The 19,419-nt window shown below is 40.0% G+C and overlaps 1 protein-coding gene across 1 annotated transcript in view; it reads left to right on the top strand.

Moving 5' to 3' along the window:
- Window positions 1-12,568: 12,568 nt before the first annotated feature.
- tacr3a (tachykinin receptor 3a) overlaps window positions 12,569-19,419 on the top strand; it is a 30,196-nt gene continuing 23,345 nt past the window's right edge. Inside the window, exons 1-3 of the mRNA XM_023269067.3 lie at window positions 12,569-13,250; window positions 16,941-17,129; window positions 19,055-19,205. Coding sequence (XP_023124835.1) covers window positions 12,883-13,250; window positions 16,941-17,129; window positions 19,055-19,205 — 708 coding nt within the window. The 5' untranslated portion in view covers window positions 12,569-12,882. The remainder of the gene's footprint in view (window positions 13,251-16,940; window positions 17,130-19,054; window positions 19,206-19,419) is intronic.

Here is a 19,419-nt window from a genome sequence, read left to right as displayed (position 1 = left end):
GCTTCCGAGTTTGAGTCCACTGTCTTGCCAGACATTCATCTGTTTGCATTCAGCATGCTGATGATTCTAGACATTCAGATTAAAAGGCCATGCTGCTTGCATGAATTTAAAGGAAATGCATTTGGTTTAGCTCTTGTTTGAGCTCCATCTTTGATAATTGGGTCTGGTATCTGTATATCCTCTGAGCCCTTAGGGGTCCCTATTGAGTCACGTTTGTTTATGCAACGTCCTGCTACTCAACAAGCTGCAAACCTGAATGTGTCAGAGACACACTTTCTCATCTGTAGAAAAAGAAACAATTGGGGGAAGTGGGGATAGTTTTGTCATATTTTGTGGGACCGTAGAACCTGGATGGTTTGTAATTGTACCATAAAACTACTTAAACTGGATTTTGTGTAATGAGGGCCATTTAGGCAGATTTCCTTGTTTCCATGTTCGTACTGAATTCATTTAAGTGTTGTGAATCTCAGGCTCTGTTGGGGGGTTTGAGATCTCAGGGACTGTCTGTGTCGTGCTTCCTCAGATTGTTCCAGAGAATCACTTAAGCAGCCAAACACTAATGTATGCCATTCTGACAGAAATGGTTAAATCTGACAAAGTGTCCTGTCTGAATCACTTTTCAGAGAGGAAAATTGCATAAAAGGTCTCCCTACATGTTCTTCTTTCAGAATCTGTGATGATAGTTGTCTGCTTTATCCAAATCTGTCAGTTTGTTGCTTGCAGTGATCAAAGGCAGCATTAGTTTAAAAAAAAAAATGCGTGTAGATTTCCATCCCTCTTTGCCACTTGAAGCTAGAGTGTAGGACTGAATTTATATTTGAAATTCAAGCCCTCGCAAACAGGTTTACACAATGCTGATGTATGTATATGCTGTCTGTATCCTGTATTTTGCTGTGAAGAAAGTTTTAGATGGTGACATTTGTGCACCAGTAGCAAGACTTCTCAGAGCTGGAGACATTGTAGTGACGGAGATGCTGTTAACTGCAGCAGCTAAGAGTATGATGAGCTTATGGTGGAAAAAATCTAGGAAATGCTCACACAAAGTTTCTGATGATCCAGTGACAAAACAAAGGTGCTGTTCTTTTGAAGGAATATAGTCTCAAAAAGCAATTGGAGGTGACACATGCATCATGAGCCCACATCAACTGTGTTTGTGTAACTTTAAATGCCTCACTCCCAGAGGTGGGAGACAAAAGTTTCCCACAGCAGATAAAAATAAATAAAAAATCTAATTCTATTCTGACAAAAGGAGAGCCAACTAAAGCATCTTTTCATAAAGTGCTGCAGTAGATAAGCAGACTGTGCAGAGACAATAAAATATGTTGTGTGCTACTTCTTGTAGTGTTATAGTCTGAAATGTGCCACTGGAATAACTACTGTATTTTAATTATTCAGTTTTTTCATTATTAAATAATGAGTTGAAAATATAAAAACAAATAAGGCCAAACGTAGAATCAAGTTTTTCATGGTTATCTTAAGATTACTTGCACCGTCTTTTGTTGATACATTCAGATGAAATTCCTGCAAAAAGCTGTGGCAGCACTGATCTTTTTGCTAGTTTAGACATTTGAGTTTGAGATTAAAACATGACAATGAGATGAACGAACAGACTAAATTTTGTGTGAGGACTTGAAACATTTTAAAACAAATCGAGGGAAACATGGTGTCAGAGCGACGTAAAAGTGTCTTAAGTGAAGCTGTTAATTGCAAACACTGTGACTCCAACCAGCAAAAGTACTGTCAGAAGAAAAGCTTTTTAGTGATGGTGTCAGACGACATGCAACTTCTCTTCGCCACTTTTTTGGAAGGGAGTCAAACAAAATCACCTTGGGTTGACTAAGACTTTCCAGCATTTCAATGTAGATGCCAAATTAGTTCTGACTCCAAGTTAAAGGATGCTGGCAGCAACACGAGGGTGTAAATAAAGACACAAACAAGAGAGAATGATATCGCAGTGGATCAAACCCACAGGGAAACATGGTGATGGAAAAATTTTCTTCTGGAGGTGTTTTGTCTTATCTGGAGTTGGACATCCAAACAGATTTGACTTGCAAGCTCTCCACCAGGAGAAGCTCTCTGGAACATCGTGAGATTGTGCTGGGACAACACGGCTTGTCAAATGTGTGGAGCTCCTGCTGCTCCATTGCCTGCTGTTAAATCCTTTTACATTTTTCAGAGACTCAGCAGTTGACTCAAATTGTTTAGCTGATATAATCATTTGTAATAGTGTTTTGTTTTAAATTTGAAATGAATATGAACAAAATGATCCTCCCTAGTGACTTTGGACTTTTAGAGAAATGTATCCTGCCATTGCAAAAGATTATTGGTGACAGCCCACATGCTTAACAAAGTGAACCTGCTCAGAGTAAATTTTCATCTCTGGTTTATTAAAGTCAGAGTTAGTTAACCTCAGATTAGGTTAAACCTAACATACACCTGACGGCTGTGCTATGAAGTGAGATTAGTAGGTTAGTGAGGTGTAGTGAACCAAAAATCAGAGATTTCAGAAACATGAATCTCTCTTTTAACCTGGTAGACTTCCATGGTAACACACTGTGGAGCTAACCTGGTCCAGAGCAGATTTTATTCAGAGTTTTGGGTTTAAATCGGTGTTTGTGACAGAGGATATTCAATCAATAACATTACTTTCACTTTTGTGCAGCTTCATGATCAGCTGCATTGATCAATAAAATAAATATATAACACACACTTTACAATTTTCAACCAGCATTCCTGTCTTGCATCATTTGCAGTAGCAGCTTTATTTTGTCACCGTCTCTGGGAGCTGCCTCAGTGTGTGATTGCAGGTCAGTGTGTGTGTGTGCAGCACTCTGCTTTCACTCCCTGCAGGCATTTTGGATTTGCCAACTGTTTCTCTCTCCCATAAGCACACTCCAGCTTTTATGGTGATGAGAGGAAAGAAATGGATTGTGTACAGAGTATTTCCACAAAGCAGAATATTATTTCGCTAACCAACGACAGTCCATCTTGCTAATTCAACATAATTCTTCTTCCACTGTATCTGTACTGAAGTCAGTGAAGCCCTCCGCTGAGACCAGACTGGTGAAAGCCCATCTTCATGTTCTTTGGCCTTCTTCACTGTTCAGCTCATCCAAACCCCAGCCTCTATCACCATTTATAGTTCCTTCTAAACATTGTTCAGATTTAGTTCAGGCAAGAAAAAAAAAAGTAGTATTTGGACTAATGATGTTAACAGCATGTTAAACCAAACTATGGCTTTATCTAAAGACCCTGCTTATGTTTTGCTCCATCCTGCCCTCCTGTCAGATCATACATTGCCCTCTGCCAGAGCCAGAACTCTACACAAGCCCCTTTGGCTCTGCCTTGTCTGGATGTTAGTCATTCAAATGATTTTCCACTGCCCAATTATATCTGCAGTCATAGTTCACTAGTTCATTGCTACAACAACCAGCCTGGAAAGAGACCTGTCTTCTCCTGCTCAATCATTTGACTAGTTAATTGAACCTGTTTGTAGCCTCTTGTATGTATCAGAAAAGCTGCAGCCTCTCTAGTCGACAAACAACTGTCAGCCTGGACAAAGCAGAACCAGGGTTTGTCTGAATGAGCCGAAGATATGAAAACCATTTGATCTAGTTGGCCGTGTGCATGAAACATTGTGTGAGAAGAAGTGCTTGAAAGAAAAGTTGTCAAACATTGGAAAGGTTGCTGCAGTTCAGAGAAACGAATACCATTTACTTAGAGACTGCACTAATAGGAGAAGAGCAGTTATCCAATGACAAAGTACATTTTATTAGGCTTTACATCCATCTATCAATTGTCTATATCTACTTTATCCTGTGTAACCTACGTCAGTTGACACTGGGCAAAAGGCAGGATACTCCCTAGACAGGATGGGATATATGTACGGTATATGGACATCGAAAATCAAAACAACTTTCACTGTAAACATAGACACAACAGTGTGCTTGTGTATAATAACATAGAAATGTAAATGTTTCAGCATGTAGGCAAAGATTTTTCTTCTCTTTGTGGCACAGTTGTCATAGTGAGATTGTTTACATAATAATCTTATGTAATAAAGCAAGATTCTCAACATAATATTTTACTAATATAACCTTACATGATAATCAGGTAGAAAAATAGGTAAACAAATCTTTGAATGTAATGTTAAACTTAATCTATCTAAGGGGAAGGTAACGCGAATTCAGTGGGAGTCAATTGGTCAGTGGTGTAGAACGTCGTTTAGCAATTTCTGTTTTGAGGACTGTGAGCATGAGCGTTTCTGATTTCAGCTTATCATCTGGCCAAGAGTCACGGTCGAAGACACTGAAACGCCTCACTGCCTTGTCTGTTGGCATTTCCTATGTTTTCTGCTCTCAGCAAAAAACAGAGACAGAAGGAAGGTGTAATATATAGGTCTGTGAGGAGTGCTGTAAACATGTCAGTGTGCTTGTAAGTGTAAACATCAACAATTTTAATAACATGAAATTTGAAGTTACATAAACAGTACTTGTGTGTACCTGAACTTTAACATGTCTCCCAGTTTCCCATCCTTTCTGTTGGTGCTGCTCCTTCATGGCTGTGTTGAACTCACCATCAGGTTTGGGTCTGGTTTTCTTTTTTCCCCCACCCACATACACCAAAGCTAAAATTGTTTGAATAATAAAATAGGAAGGGAACAACAACCCTCCTTCCTCTGCCATCTGTGCCTGCATTGGCCTAAAACTGCACGACATGTGGGCAGCCACTTCATCCTGTTCACCACACTGGGTGCACCAATTGTGACTGATTTGGGTCTGAAGTGCTGTGTTTTCCAGATGAGGTGGGGCAGGTCATATACTTTCCTAATCAAAAAGACATCCCTTGGTACACTCAGGGACCCAGCTCCAATCTAGAGATAGATAGAGTACTGCATTAGTGGATAGGATATAATTAGATTTTGAAGACTGAAGATGTATATAGGATGATCCCTACTTGCCCAATTGGAGGACAATATAGGGCCTGACTTTTGACTGGAAGAGGCCCAGATTAACAGCAGAACCACCTGGTCTCAAGACTGTGTTTTTTTTTTTTTTTCTTCTGCTTGTTCTCTGGTCAATTTGACATATTGGACTTGTTGGCTAACAAAACCTGTCTTGGTTGTAGCAAAAATGCCTTAAATGAAGCAAAGACACATCATAGAATATTTCTGTAATGATCATATTTTTTTTTACATTTAATTTGCACATTAATAAAAGTTATTATGCTACTTTATGTATAAATGGAAATTTACACACACACACACACACACCTCATTATTATGTGTTTTTTTTAAGCTATGTGTGTCTTTTCATGTATGCAATAGCCGCTATGACAACAATTTACTTACTTTACTTTTTAGGTTTATCTTGGGCATTAAAATGTGTACGTTACTTTTTAAATACTAAGCTGTCATAATTAACTCTCAGAGGATTTTTCATTATCATGTTCTATTGTGAAGACATTGGTGGTACGGTCTCTCATAGATGACAGTTGATATAGATGATGATTTTTACCCCAAGAAGTTTTCCGTTATCAGTCCAACAAAGTGAGCACAAGTTGTGTCACTGATATACATTGGATTCATTGTCAGCCTGTTGTTCTTTTTTTAGTGTGATCTAATAGCACTAATCACACTAATTACTCTCGTCTAATCATTGAAAATTAGTCAGGAGGAGCTCCGTTTTTCAGGCAATGTGTTGGTTTCTTCAAGTCTTGTGTTTCTTACAGTAATTATGCAACAATTATGCAATGGATGGACCACATTGCCGACAATACACACATTGCATAGCTATTGTGGTTGAAAGTAGTCCTTTTTCTAATCTCTGGCTCAGTGAGTATTTCCCTGCCTGCAGCCTGTACTCTCATTATCAGTTCTATCTAAGTCAGGATCTCTTGTTGGCTCTCCCTCCCACCAGCCTCCTCGTCCTTAGCCTGCTTTTGTTTTTGTTTTTTAAAATATCAGCAGGATGTTTGTCGCATTTGACTTTGTTAGTAGAATAAGCCATTGGAGTGGCTTTCAGTGCATACAACATTTTGATTTTATAGCACCTCTTTATCCTCTATACTAATGAGGAACTGGATTTGTTCAAAGATCTCTGGACTCTACAGTCAAGATTCAGGTCCCTTTTCAGTCCCCTGCCTTCAGGAAAAAGATCCCAGAGCATCTGGGCCCCGTCCCACCAGACTGTTGAACAGCTTCATTCACCAGGCTGTCAGGATGCAGAACTGTGACCACTACCTTCCCCCTCTGCCCCCTGACCCTAGACTATAACACACCAATTTACACAAGGACTTAACTGTTTTTGCACATAAAGCCTCGTACATTCACTGTCTGTTATATTATAATCTGCAGTCTGTCTTCACTTACTGAACAATTTGCACTTCTGTACATCTCAACAAGCTGCTACAATATTTGCACAACTATAACCTCAAAAAGCTGTCATATATTGCACTACAGCCAGTTTATAGGTTGATTTTTGTAATTTCTTTTACTGATTTATATTGTATTTTGATATTGTTTAAATGTATGGTGCCAGTATAAAGGTGTGCGAGAAATGTCTTTTTGTTTCTTCTTTATGTCCTGGATATATAGAAATATAGAGAAATAACAATAAAAATCTTGTTATCTATATTCTGTTCTATTCTATGTGGGGTTTTGTTCCAACTCTACCTAAACACTGTACTGATGAACAACCGATTTCACTAACTACTAATGTCTTTAACCAACTCACCTGTTATCTACCACTGTTCAATCTGAAACTTATGTACATTCTCCCTCTAAAAGAACAAGTTGGACATCCCCTGGATAGGGATTCGGTGAATTTGTATTTCTGTTTTGTAAAGAGGAGACCTTTCGTTAGGATTAAAACTCAACATAACTTCTTTATTGTTTTGAAACCCTGATTTGAGACCTTAGATTTGCGTTTGAGTTGAGTTGGCTCACTGTTGAAGGGAGAGGCAGCATTAGAACTGATGATTCACACCATCTTAGATTTTACAGTGGATTCCCCTAGTTGCCTAGAAGTGTTTCTGTGACGCACATCTAAAAATGAAATCATAAACACTTCAGTTGTTTTTAGTTACGCTTGTTAACTTCACATTACTGTGACTGACAGACACATATGCACAATTTCAAGCTGGTTTTGTTGCTCCTGTATAATGCTCTTTAATCTCGTTTGACCACTCATCTGCCAGAACTAGAGTCATTGGGAGAATGTATCGTGTATCATGTTTGCACTTCATCTCAAGGTCAGGTTCAGTCTGGGGGAAGGGCATCTCGATCAGTGTCTCCCAAACATGAAACCTCGCTCCTGTTTGCTATAATTATTCCAGGCAAACAGAGAAGCTGCAGCTCCTTTGCTGAGTCTGCTCTATCGCCTAGCCATCACATCCTTTCTGAGAGTCTCTACAGAGGGGAGCATTTTAAGTGGGGCTGAAGTCTGTGGATCTTTGGACCACTGAGCCCATATCGTTAATTGGAAAGTAATCAAAGCTAATCTCTGAGTTGTACCTCAATGAATAAATTTCAAAATTTCCACTGGCTGGGGGCTTGTTGTCCATGCTTGCAGTGCCTTTGTCTTTCATTTCTGCAACCACATTCTTGTAAATGTTGTTGCATATCCCAAAACCTGTTGCTATCTAAGCCTTTCATAATGCTTAAACACTGCATACATGTCTAACAAATGCTCCTAAAACCTGAGTATTTGTCCATCCCATGTGCAGAATAAGGACTAGTTCAAGGAACTGACAAGTCTGACTGTGTCACTTCACAAGGATTGACAACCTTCTATAAAGATCTTTGACCAAATAAAACCAGTCAAAAACACCAACAGTCAGGAAGAGAGAGATCATGTAGGACAACCCCTCCAGCATAGAACAGCTGACAAAAAAAGATCCCTGAAGAATGATAGAACATCTCTTTATTCGTCCATGTCAAGGAGGATTGATTCTGTCATTAAAAATAAAGATGGACATGAAGTATTGAATAAGAAAGTCCTCCAGTAAGAGTCAAAGGAAGACAGGCTCTTATTATCATACATGCTGCATGTGCTTATATTACCAGAAGCTTTTTACAAAAAATATCATCATATACTGTATATGCCATTGGAATCTTAGGAATCTTATGAAAAAACATACAGCCCAAAACTAATAAGAATCCTTCTTCGGCTGCTGTCTATCTCAGAGGGTTTTATGCTCCTCTTCCTTATGACCCTGAGTGAAAGCATCCCTTGTGTCACTCATTTAATGGTGCAGCATTGACAAAATCCACCAATACCCTGCCAGGCTCATTCTCAGAGATCTCACAGGTCATTAAACACAAATGCTGCATGACAGGAATAATGTATGAGCCCAGCAAGGGGGCACAACTCATAGAAACGCAGAATTACTAGAGGCGAACAGAATTACATTTCTTTCTTTGAACTCCAGTGTCAATACATAGGACATATCTTAATGTACATTACTGTTATGATCATTGTCAGAAGCGAAAGAGAGGTTCATTTTTATGAGTGTAGTGATAGACACTGATAAAAATTGCCTTGCCGCTGGTTTAGTTAATGATGCAGTTCGCAATTCTGATTGCAATCGTCAAATGCAGCAAATATGTTGTTGTAGTCCACTAGCCAGCTGTTGTGTTTGAACTGAAATAAAAATCTGGTGTTTGTGCACATTTCTGGCTCCGCACATGAGAAACAAAGTGGCTTGAATCGATCCACACAACAGTATTTCAGTGTGTCTTGTGCACGTTTGTATTTGTTGCACAGTACAACTGTGGAGAAAGAGCAAGGGAGATGGTAAGATGGTGGTGGTGGAAATGAGAGGGACAGTAAATCTGTCACAATTAGGGCTGGGAGTTTAACACATTAATTACGATTAATTACTTGCAGAAAAAATTAAAAACTTAAAAAAAACTGCATTTAATTGCACCTTTCTCAGTTCCCTAATTTCTGGCACATTGGTAACACTGATGCACACTCCAGCCAGGTAGGTGGCAGTAAAGCACCTAAAGTCGCAATAAAAATGCACAGGATGCACTCAGCACAGAAATGACCGGACCAAGATGGCGGCTCGGTTGCAAACTTTCTCTTCTATTCTAAAAACTGCTCAGCAAAAAGTATTTCTGGTAGCATCTGAGGAGAAAAAAAAGCTGTTGAATCTGTCCTGGTTTTCGTTCAGCGGTGGCTGGTTTAGACATTTAACTAAAGTTATGTGATGCCTTGGACCTCCGCTCCCTGTGCCTCATTTGCATAAATGAAACTACTTTATGCAAATGAGCTCTGTGGCAACACACTACATGTTAGCTATGACAGTCCTGGTACAGGAAAACAGTGTAGCCAGCTCACAATAGACCACTTTTCAAGACATTGAAAGTGCTTGACTAAAAAAGCCTTAAAATGTTGAATATTGTGGGCCCATGATCCTTACTTAGTACATCATGTTTTATATTATATATTAACAGCCATCTGTGACAAATGACACCAAGACAAAACATCCTGAGCGAGAAAAAAAAACTTAATTTGTGTGTGATGCATGCAAAGTCCAATCTTGACTCCTATCTATTGTCTTCTTCAATCATTATAATACCGGCTGCCTGTCGAAGTGCTGTAGACTCATTGTCTGGCGGGTTATGTGTGTGTGTGGGGCAGAGACTCGATTGTTGTCATGTAATTAGATTTTCTGACATGGAATGTCACTTTATCCCCCATCTTTGGTTACATGTTCTTTGTGAAAATATCAGGGCAGCAGATAAGTTCAGCTGCAGCTCATTTAACAGCCGCCTCTGTGCTTTATCAGAACTCGCGTCAGAGCTCTAGGCTATTTGCTTTGATTAATTCAAAATGTAACCGGGAACTGCAATTTATTTGCTAATGATAGAGCATTGTTTCCCTATTATTTCTTAGTTAGTCCTTACCTCAGACATTAGCAGGTGAAAACGACATTCCTTAAAAGAATATCTTGTGAGAGCTTTCCTTTGTTGCTTTATGTACTGTTGTTGTTTTTTTGTACAAAGTGAGTGTGACTGTTGAATGACAGCAGCCCGTCACACACTGATCAATTACGGGTTATCAAAGGGCATGTTGGCAATGCTGAAACATTTTGACACAAATTTAGAATCAAGACACTTTAGCCTCACCAAAAATGAGCACTGATGAGGTATTCTACATGCAGACGGACAGTGGGACGAACTCTCCCGAAGATGGAGTCAGCGATTCTAGAGAAGAGTGACATTGTGACTAGTTGTCGGACGCGATTTAAGAAATTGATCTTATTAAAACTGTAAAATAGCACATGAAGTTACATAGTGGACCAAAAAAATGTTAAAAAAAGCAAAAAAGTGTTTCATGTTAAGATTTGTCTCTCTTATTCGTTACAAAATGCAGATTTTAGGTACATTCTCTGCGCCTTGTACATTAGGATGCACAACCACAACAAATCTGGTTGATTTTTGACTGTGGACCTTTGTTGCATCTTTCCCCTCTTTCTTCCAGTCTGACAGTTGTAAAAATAGCCCAAAATTTTCAAATTTCCTCCTTTTACCTAACCAATTTACTACATGCCAGGATGAAATTGCAAAGTCTGAGTCTTCCCTTAATTAAAATCCTAGAATGCAATTTAATATTTCCATCAGAACACCTCTAAAATATTTAAATGCATTTACTGTGGCTCTGGCCCTTCTTTTGCAGTTCTGGGTGTGCAGAGCCACTGAAGCCAACTAAAATGATCATAAAGTTTGGGATAAATGAACAGGAAGACCTAAAAGACCTTAACATGTGATCTGAATCCTGTGTGCAAAAATCCAAGCAGGGTTTAGAGGAAACTGCAGTCAAGAATTTGTTTGAAACTCAGTGTATTCCTTTTGATGTATGCATCCTTGCAATCACGACATCAGTAGCAGGACTCCCACTGCCCTTTAATAACAGCTGATAAGATTGAGCAGTAGACAAGTGGCGAGGCCCCCGAAGTTGTAATAATGATCAGAGACTCAAGTGAAAGCCAGAATGATGAGGTCCATGTCTTCTGCCAGTTATTACAGCAACATATATAGCATACTGTAGTTACAGATTTTTTTCTATAATTAAGTTTTTGTTTTCTCCTTATATAAGTTTAATAAGTTCGTTTAGGGACAATATACATTTAATATTACTCATATGGAGATCTTCAAATATTTTTTCAGCATTTCACAGAAATAACACAAAATACACCAATGCACATATCAATGTTGACACTTCCATGAATATCCATAAATTCTATTGACTAAACTGCTGAATATTGATGCTCCATTGTCATATCACACACTGGTGTTTTATTATTAAAGTTTTGTCAGGCTTTGCATATCCGGGGGGACAAAACTTCAAAATTGCCAGTGTTATGAATTTCAATCAGCATTAACATGCAGGATTGCAAAGCAGAACAAAATACTCATTTGATTTATGTAGTCTGGGCGTAACACATAACAGCCCTTGTTCTAAATCACTACAGCATCATGTTAACATCTTGCAATGATTCAGTGATAACTTAATTAAAGGTAAAATGCTTTTTGTTCCTGCTCACAGAACCCTTTCAATTACTGAGACATTATTACTTGCTTACTGTAAGAAGCACTGGAGAGCAAACAGTGGGAACAGGACTTGCATTTTGAAAATAAGAATGTAATGGAATCTATCAACAGACGTCAGGCTTTTGCAGCTTTTTTATGCACCTCTATGTCTCTGACCAACACCATGAATAAGACCTATATACAGGTCTGCAGTCACTACAGTTCAGCCTTGTGCTGTACAATGATGATGTCTCATCTCTGCTCTTGCTTTTTTAAATGCAGGACGAGTATAAATCCAACTGCTGCTTATTTTCTCTTTCACATAAAGCTGAGTAAAAAGTTATGGTTTGTGGAGAATCCAATTAACTGTGAAATGAAACTGTCCTTTGGACTGATACCTGGTAGGTGTTGTTTCAAAGAACAAAGTGAAAGGAAGCAGGTCTACTGGACTGATTGGATTTGATCTTCCTCCTAATACCTGTGAATGCAACACATGTGGTTACCATAGCACTACCAGCTGTGAAAGCAGATGAGGGAGGTTTATCTGATGTGATCAGTTGGATATCTGGAGGGAACTTTAGCCTATTAGTTGTGAATGTTGGCCTGATGGAGAAGAGAACAGTCTCAGCCACTCATGTCAGCAGAGTGGTGCAACACTGCACACTTCTATTTATTTGGATTCACTGTGGAGCTGATTTAAGACCGTAATAAGAGAAACATGAGAAGAAAACTGTCTTAAAATGATCGCTATATGCACATAAAATCAGACAGCAGTGGGATAGTGAGCTGTAGTGTTTCCAATCAGGGTTTGTTAGAGAAACAAAGAGACACTGTCTATAATATTTCAATATCCTGTTTGGGTCTCCTCTGAAATGCTGCTGACACAAGGTCGTGGTGGCAGGTTAGTGAAGATATGACCACGGTGTGCACTGACTGATTGTCTACCGCGGAGAGAGACAGGCGGACCGTCTGTTATTCATGGAGTTTGGAACAGCAGCCACAAGTATCAATCTCATTCAGTGTTTGTGCCACTTGTGCGTCACTGAGTGCGCACGGCGCCCTGCCTGTTGCTGCTGGAGGAGAAGCTGCGCATTCACACTCACATTCAACAGGCAGTGCATGACACTTCACAGCATCATCCCCAGTTTCAGCGCGTTTTATTAGTTTCACACTCAAAGCTGCGGCGCGGTTCCAGAGAAGATGCCCTTTTTTTTTATTCCTTTCTTAGCGGTGATTAACTTACGCGCCATGGAGCTTGCATCCCCTCCCAACTCCCCGGCTTCCGTGGATAAATCAGACTAGACTAGAAAGCTCCACTATATTGGCGGAAAATCAGAGGAAGGATGGCATCTCCACAGAACGGATCCAACATAACAGCGAACTACACTAACCAGTTCGTGCAGCCGCCGTGGCGCATCGCTCTGTGGTCGGTTGCGTACAGCTCCGTGCTGGCGGTGGCGGTGTTTGGAAACCTCATCGTGATATGGATCATTCTTGCCCACAAGCGCATGAGGACGGTGACCAACTACTTTCTGCTAAACTTGGCGTTTTCGGACGCGTCGATGGCCGCGTTCAACACTTTGATAAACTTTATCTACGCTGCGCACGGGGACTGGTACTTCGGGGAGGCATACTGCAAATTCCACAACTTCTTCCCGGTCGCATCTGTGTTTGCGAGCATCTACTCCATGACTGCCATAGCTGTGGACAGGTGGGTTCGTGAAATGCTCCAAGAATAATGTTTAAAGAGGTGCCGAATTGTCACCACACACCTCAACCCAACTGCGATCCGTTATGAAAGAGAAAATTAATCACAATTTTATTATTATTATTATTATTATTATTATTATTATTATTATTATTATTATTATTATTATAGGAGTAAAAATCCCATTAAAGTCCTTTCCATATTGGGATAAACATTCAGTGTTGTATGTATTAAAGAAAGGAAAACAAAATCACACACTGATAAACCTGTGGAAGGATTTGCTGCACCTCCAGAGCCATAGAACTGGAATACATTCCAGTTTAATACAGGCTCCCCTCCACACACCTTTATCATCAAAGCAGCAGCGACATATCCGGAACACATGAGCAGAACATGAATATTTGAAGCTACACACAAGGTAGAAATATCTTAGTCACTCAAACACTTTGATCCGAAGGGTTCACGCTTGATCTTTCTGGACATTTTGTTCCTGATTATTCCACTTGACTATGTTGGCTTCCAGTAGCCTTGGTGGAAAATTGAATCTTGTGCCATGCAAATAAAAGACCATATCAGTGTTGTGCCATGCTTGAAGTCTAACTGCACTCCATTTGAGAAGGCTTGCCTAATTGAAGCCATTTGCTGTACTCCAAAGAAGTCGCTTAGCATGGAGTCCACACCAGTTTAATTTAAATTCCTCTTTTGGCACTTGGGCTTTGTTCCCCGTGTTATTTAATTCCACTTTTATCTGCTTGCGGTTTACATTCATTTCAGTTCCTGGTGGAGGAGTCAGTATTTACTTGTTTGTCATTTTCATTATTGTTCTGGAAATGTTATTGCGCTGCATGGTGACCACCACCTCACACACCGTGGGCCCTTTCTACATATTTATTCATTGTTTTACTGCAAATCAATCACAGTCTGAAGCACAGCTAATGACTAAGTGTGCCAGAGATCAGCCTCTTCCTCAGGCTTTTAAATGCTCTGACTCTTTGGCTTTCTGTCACATGCATTCAAACTATACACCATCTCTGCTTCTACACACATTTTCTTTTTTTTTTGGTTTCTCTATCTGTTTTTGTCTTCGCCTGCCTCCGTGATTTCCAGTAATGTGAGGATGCAGTCAACACTATCATCCGTGCTTTGATAGTGATCAGTGGGCCGTCATACGTCATAATGTTTGAATAAAGGGATTAAACAGATGAAGGAAGCAGCCACAGGCGGCCACATAATGAAAACAAAACGCCCGTAGACGCAGAAACAGTGTGTATCTGCAGCTCGTGTACATGTGTCACACTGTGTTCCGATATTGTGTGAGGTGTTTTCCTCTTCCAGTACTTCTCCTTGACACACAAATGGAACAGTCCACTTCCTGGGGCCATGCTTGTTTTGGCTCCTCTACAGCAACTTCCATGCATTTATATTTTTGGTCTGCAGTGTCCATTCAATTTTGTCAACCGTGTCCGGAGAAAGAGAACATCGGCATGACCTACATGATGTAGATGTAACCTCCGGTCATGTTTCTGGTAACCCCAGTATGGTGCTGTCTCCGCTCTGATGTCTTGAAATGGCATGAGGCCACAGTTCGTGATCATCTGTGAATTTGTCCTTCCTGCTGACTCTCTCAGCTGCCAAGTGCCTTTCCTTGGGCACTGCAGCAAAAGAAATGCAGGTTTCTGTGTGAAAGGTAACAGTAAGTGAATGTTAACAATATCACAGCATGGGATGTCTACTATATCTCATACCTTATAAATAATATATATACATTAGTGCATATTGCGAAATAAGTTTGTCTTTTTTTGGTCTTTTTAGCTCATGAAGATCAGAAATCCAGTTTCTCAGACTATTAGAATATTTCCTACTTGCTTGGGGCTCTTTTATCGCTAATTACTGCATTGATGTAGCAATCAGCCTGTGGCACTGCTGAGGTTCTACTGATGCCCAGGTTGCTTTGATGGCGGCCTTCAGCTTGTCTTTGTTGTTGGGTCTGGTGTTTCTCTTCTTCATTTTGACAATATCCAATATGGGGCTCAGGTCAGGTGACTTGCTTGGCCAATCAAGGACAGTAATATCATGTTCAACAAACCATTTGGTAGTAGTTTTGGCTCTGTGGGCAGGTGTTAAGTACAGCTAGAAGAGGAAATGGGCATCGCTATAAAATGCGGTAGCAGATGAAAGTGCTCTAAAATCTCCTGGTAGATGCTGCATTGACTTTAGAAGTGATAAAACACAGTGGACCAACACCAGCAGATGACATGACAATGGACTTCATCCATCTTGGATTCTGAGCCTCTCCGCTCTTCCCCCAGACTATAGGACCTTGATTTCCAAATGAAATGTAAAATTTACTGTCATCTGAAAAGACTATGCATCACCGAACAACAGTCCAGTTCTTTTTCACCTCAGCTCAGGTAAGATCCTCTGACGTCTCTGGTCCAGGAGTGGCTTCTTTGAAGACATCCATGCCTGGTGTGCTGACATCAACTCAAACATTTTCTTCTCCTCTGTGGACATCAGAGCCAACGTTTGACATTTACCTGTGCACGTAAATGTGTGGCTACTTGTGATGGAAGTCTCATCCACTGTAATCTCTGCTGGTTAAATAATAGGCGGGTGAGGCAGGGGCTGTTTACTTGGTAATGTCACACTGCTGTGACATGGCTCCAAAATAATACGCTGCCTGAAAGCTCTCTCCTGCACAGATTGTGCCACGACAGCTTTCCAAGTTATCAAAAAATACATGAGAAGATTGATTATTCTGCTGCTGGAAAGTCTCTGTGATGCTGCCCAGTTGTTGGTACCGGTGCTGCTGTAAATGTGCTTTGATGCATGTGGGTACCGAAAAGGAGTGTGTGTGTGTGTGTGTGTGTGTGTGTGTCTGTGTGTGTGTAATCTTTTCGGACTTATTCAACTGTTACACGTGTTCCACTGTGGTTATTATTCATCGACTACAAGTCTGTTAGCTGCAAGCTTGTAGGATCCTAAATAACTCTGCTGCTCTGGTACACACTTGATTGGGCGTCTAACAAGGGTCAGTGAGAAGAGATAAGTTCCAAGCAATTACTGGTGAATAGACGGGGCATCTTTGTTGTTCTCCTCCAGAGAGTTCCAGTCACTGAGGTGATGGGACAAAGCCCATCCTTTACCTTATTATAAAGATTAAATTAGCGGCTGTAAGCCTGTGTGATCAGAAAACCACGTAGTATCCTGGCTTGGGTGAAGTGCTGGCAATTTCCTGCCAGTTTTAAGTGCTTCACTGTGTCAAACAATATTTCATTAGTTTTTCTTTTTTTATTGAATGAATGAATCATCCACAAGTTTCCCTGAAATCAAACAAAAGTGTTTAATTGGTCTTGAGCAGGTTGCCTTGCACAAAATTAAATATAATTTTAAGTATAATTGGCTGAATCATCCATTCGTGGGAATAAATGTGAGGCAAAGTTTTTACTTTTTCTTATTTTTGCCTTTTTCTTGTGAATTATTGTTTAGTTTCACAACTTAAGGCCACTGAAAATCCTTTAAACGGAACAGATCAAGAGTGTGAACACTGAATAGGGAAATTGACAAATAAAAGGCCACGTCTATCTTGTGAAATCTATGATGTATCTCAAGAGACTCTCAAGATCAAATCAGTAAATCAATGGGTAATTAAATGTGTGATGTCTCTTTCACCTACCAACCTCTGTCCTGTAGGTACATGGCCATCATCCACCCTCTGAAGCCTCGTTTGTCGGCGAAGGTCACCACGGGCGTCATCATATGTATCTGGAGTCTGGCTGTGGTTCTGGCCTTCCCTCTCTGCTACTACTCCACCATCAGAGCTCATCCCAGCAGGACCATCTGCTATGTGGCCTGGCCTCGCAAGGCACAAGACATGTTCATGTGAGAAATATTGACTTGTTTTCACCAAACTTCAGATAACAAAGTTGATGGATTAGTGTTTTTCACTTGAGTCGCAGTTGCTGTAGTCTGAGTCATCGGATGTATGATGTAGGATCCCGCTTATTTCAGCCAGCTTTGTCCTCTCTTTGTGCTTTATGTGTTTTCTTCACTGTGGGTACCAACAACAACAACATCTGGGCTGTTAAACCAACAACACTGAAAATTTCAAGTTTTGTCCAGGATTTGAATCATTCAATTAGACAGCCCTGTTATTTTGTTGTTGTTTTTGGTGGGTTATTGCTTTTAATCACAGAGTGCAAGCAAAGCAATTTTTGCCCATCACTATTTTGAACCACATCCTTCACTTAGCTCCACCCAAGATGACTGTTAGTGTTTTAAAGAAATACAAAACAAGTCAGAGTGTTTTTCCCCCCTTTACCAGAATAAAAGCGAGCTACAGTCGGAGCATTATGTTCTACAGAACAAGCATACAAAGCAAGACTCTATCCGTTGCCATGGATTTGTCTGAGTTCAAGTGTAGGTCATTTACACTGTTTGACTCTATATACATTAATGTGACAAATTTAGTATAAACAAGAAAAGCACTCAGAGAGTACAGTACTCCGCCAAATCTACTCAGTCTTTGTATCATTTCCGATGGCTAAAATCTTGAAAAATTTCATGGCAGAAATCACGGCACTACAGAATGTTTCCATTCAATATAGATGTACCCACAAGCAAAATGACCTTGCACTGAGCACAGGAGTGTGTTATGCATGTGTACATTATGTACAGATACTGAATTGCGTGACCTAAATATGTAGCAGGCAGCTGGTATTGATGGGACTCGGAAACACCCCACAATTCAATCAACTGTTCCTTGTATCATATCCGACGGATAAGTCCCGATAAGTCCTCAGCTGTTGATTTGTACTAGGATTGCAATCATGTGATCGTCAGCAGGCAGCTGACGTAGTGTTCACTTGTTGTCATAGTTACAGTGACGCCGTGACGACACCTCGCAATGATGCAGAAATCCTTTACAAATCCGTGGAAAATCTAATTAGTTAGTCCTTGTGTCATTTCTGACCTTCCCTGAAAATTTCATACAAATCCATTAGTCTGTTTTTGAGTAATATTGCCAACAGACAAACAGACGGAAGGACAAACATTTGCCAGTTGTCACATAACCTCTGCGTTCCTTGGCAGAGTAAATATAAAATCTCACAATTTAAGCGTCAGGCTTTTTTAACTGAGCTGAGCAGAGCTATATAGTTGAAAAAATTATAGTTACACAAGTGGGTTCTCGTTTTCAGTCTTTATGCTAAGCTAAGCTAGCTCACTGTAATTTTACATTTACCATTCAGATATGAGAGTGGTAACAAGCTTCTTTTTTAACTTTTAGCAAAAAAAAATGTGGCTAGTTGCATTGAAAATGGCAATTGACCAGTTGCATGTTACACTCACTAGTTAATAGTGTTTTTTAAAATATTTTTTACTGCATATTACTGTTGGAAGACTGCAGCAGGTGCACCTATATATAAGTGGAAAGACTAAAGTGTCAATTTCTCCAGAAAACAAGAATGTTTTTGACACATTCTGAGCCCCAGTAATGTCAAAACCTCTTCATAATGCTACATGAAAAAAATGCAACTATGAATGGATTTTGTCACAGCTGTCATTCTTTGTCTTACTGCTGAAGGATTTCCTTAGTCAAACTGGATCATAAGCAACATTGAAAGTGATCAAAGGGGCACATTTGAAGGCAGTTAGGTTGTCAACTTCACATTTGCAATTCTGATCATCAGTTGCTCATCATTTGCAACAAGAACCAAGCGTACACAAGGCCTAACGTGTTGATACTGTGTTTAAAATTCTATACAAATATTTCATGTATTCACTCCACTTTTCCACTTTCTTCTTAGGTATCATATCATAGTTACCGTTCTGATCTACCTGCTGCCCTTGGTGGTGATGGGCATCACTTACACCATCGTGGGGGTGACGCTGTGGGGAGGTGAGATCCCTGGAGACTCATCTGATAACTATCACGGACAGCTCCGGGCTAAAAGGAAGGTATGCATACTTGAGGGGGTAAATAGTGCACCAGCCACTCAGAATTGAGACAGGACCTGAGGTGATCCAATTTAGAACTGTGAACATGGTGACTGGCAGACAACAGCGAATGATATGTAATTTTCTGTCACTGAGATGCTTGTGGCTCCAGGTAATTATTATCCTGCTTCTGTTTTATAACCTTTATAACCTGAACAGGCTGAAAAGGGCCATT

Source organism: Amphiprion ocellaris, chromosome 4, assembly GCF_022539595.1.
Source record: "Amphiprion ocellaris isolate individual 3 ecotype Okinawa chromosome 4, ASM2253959v1, whole genome shotgun sequence".
In the NCBI taxonomy this organism is placed as follows: Eukaryota; Metazoa; Chordata; class Actinopteri; family Pomacentridae; genus Amphiprion; species Amphiprion ocellaris.
The sequence above is the reverse complement of the archived record's forward strand: the minus strand, read 5'-3'. Positions and strand labels throughout refer to the sequence as shown.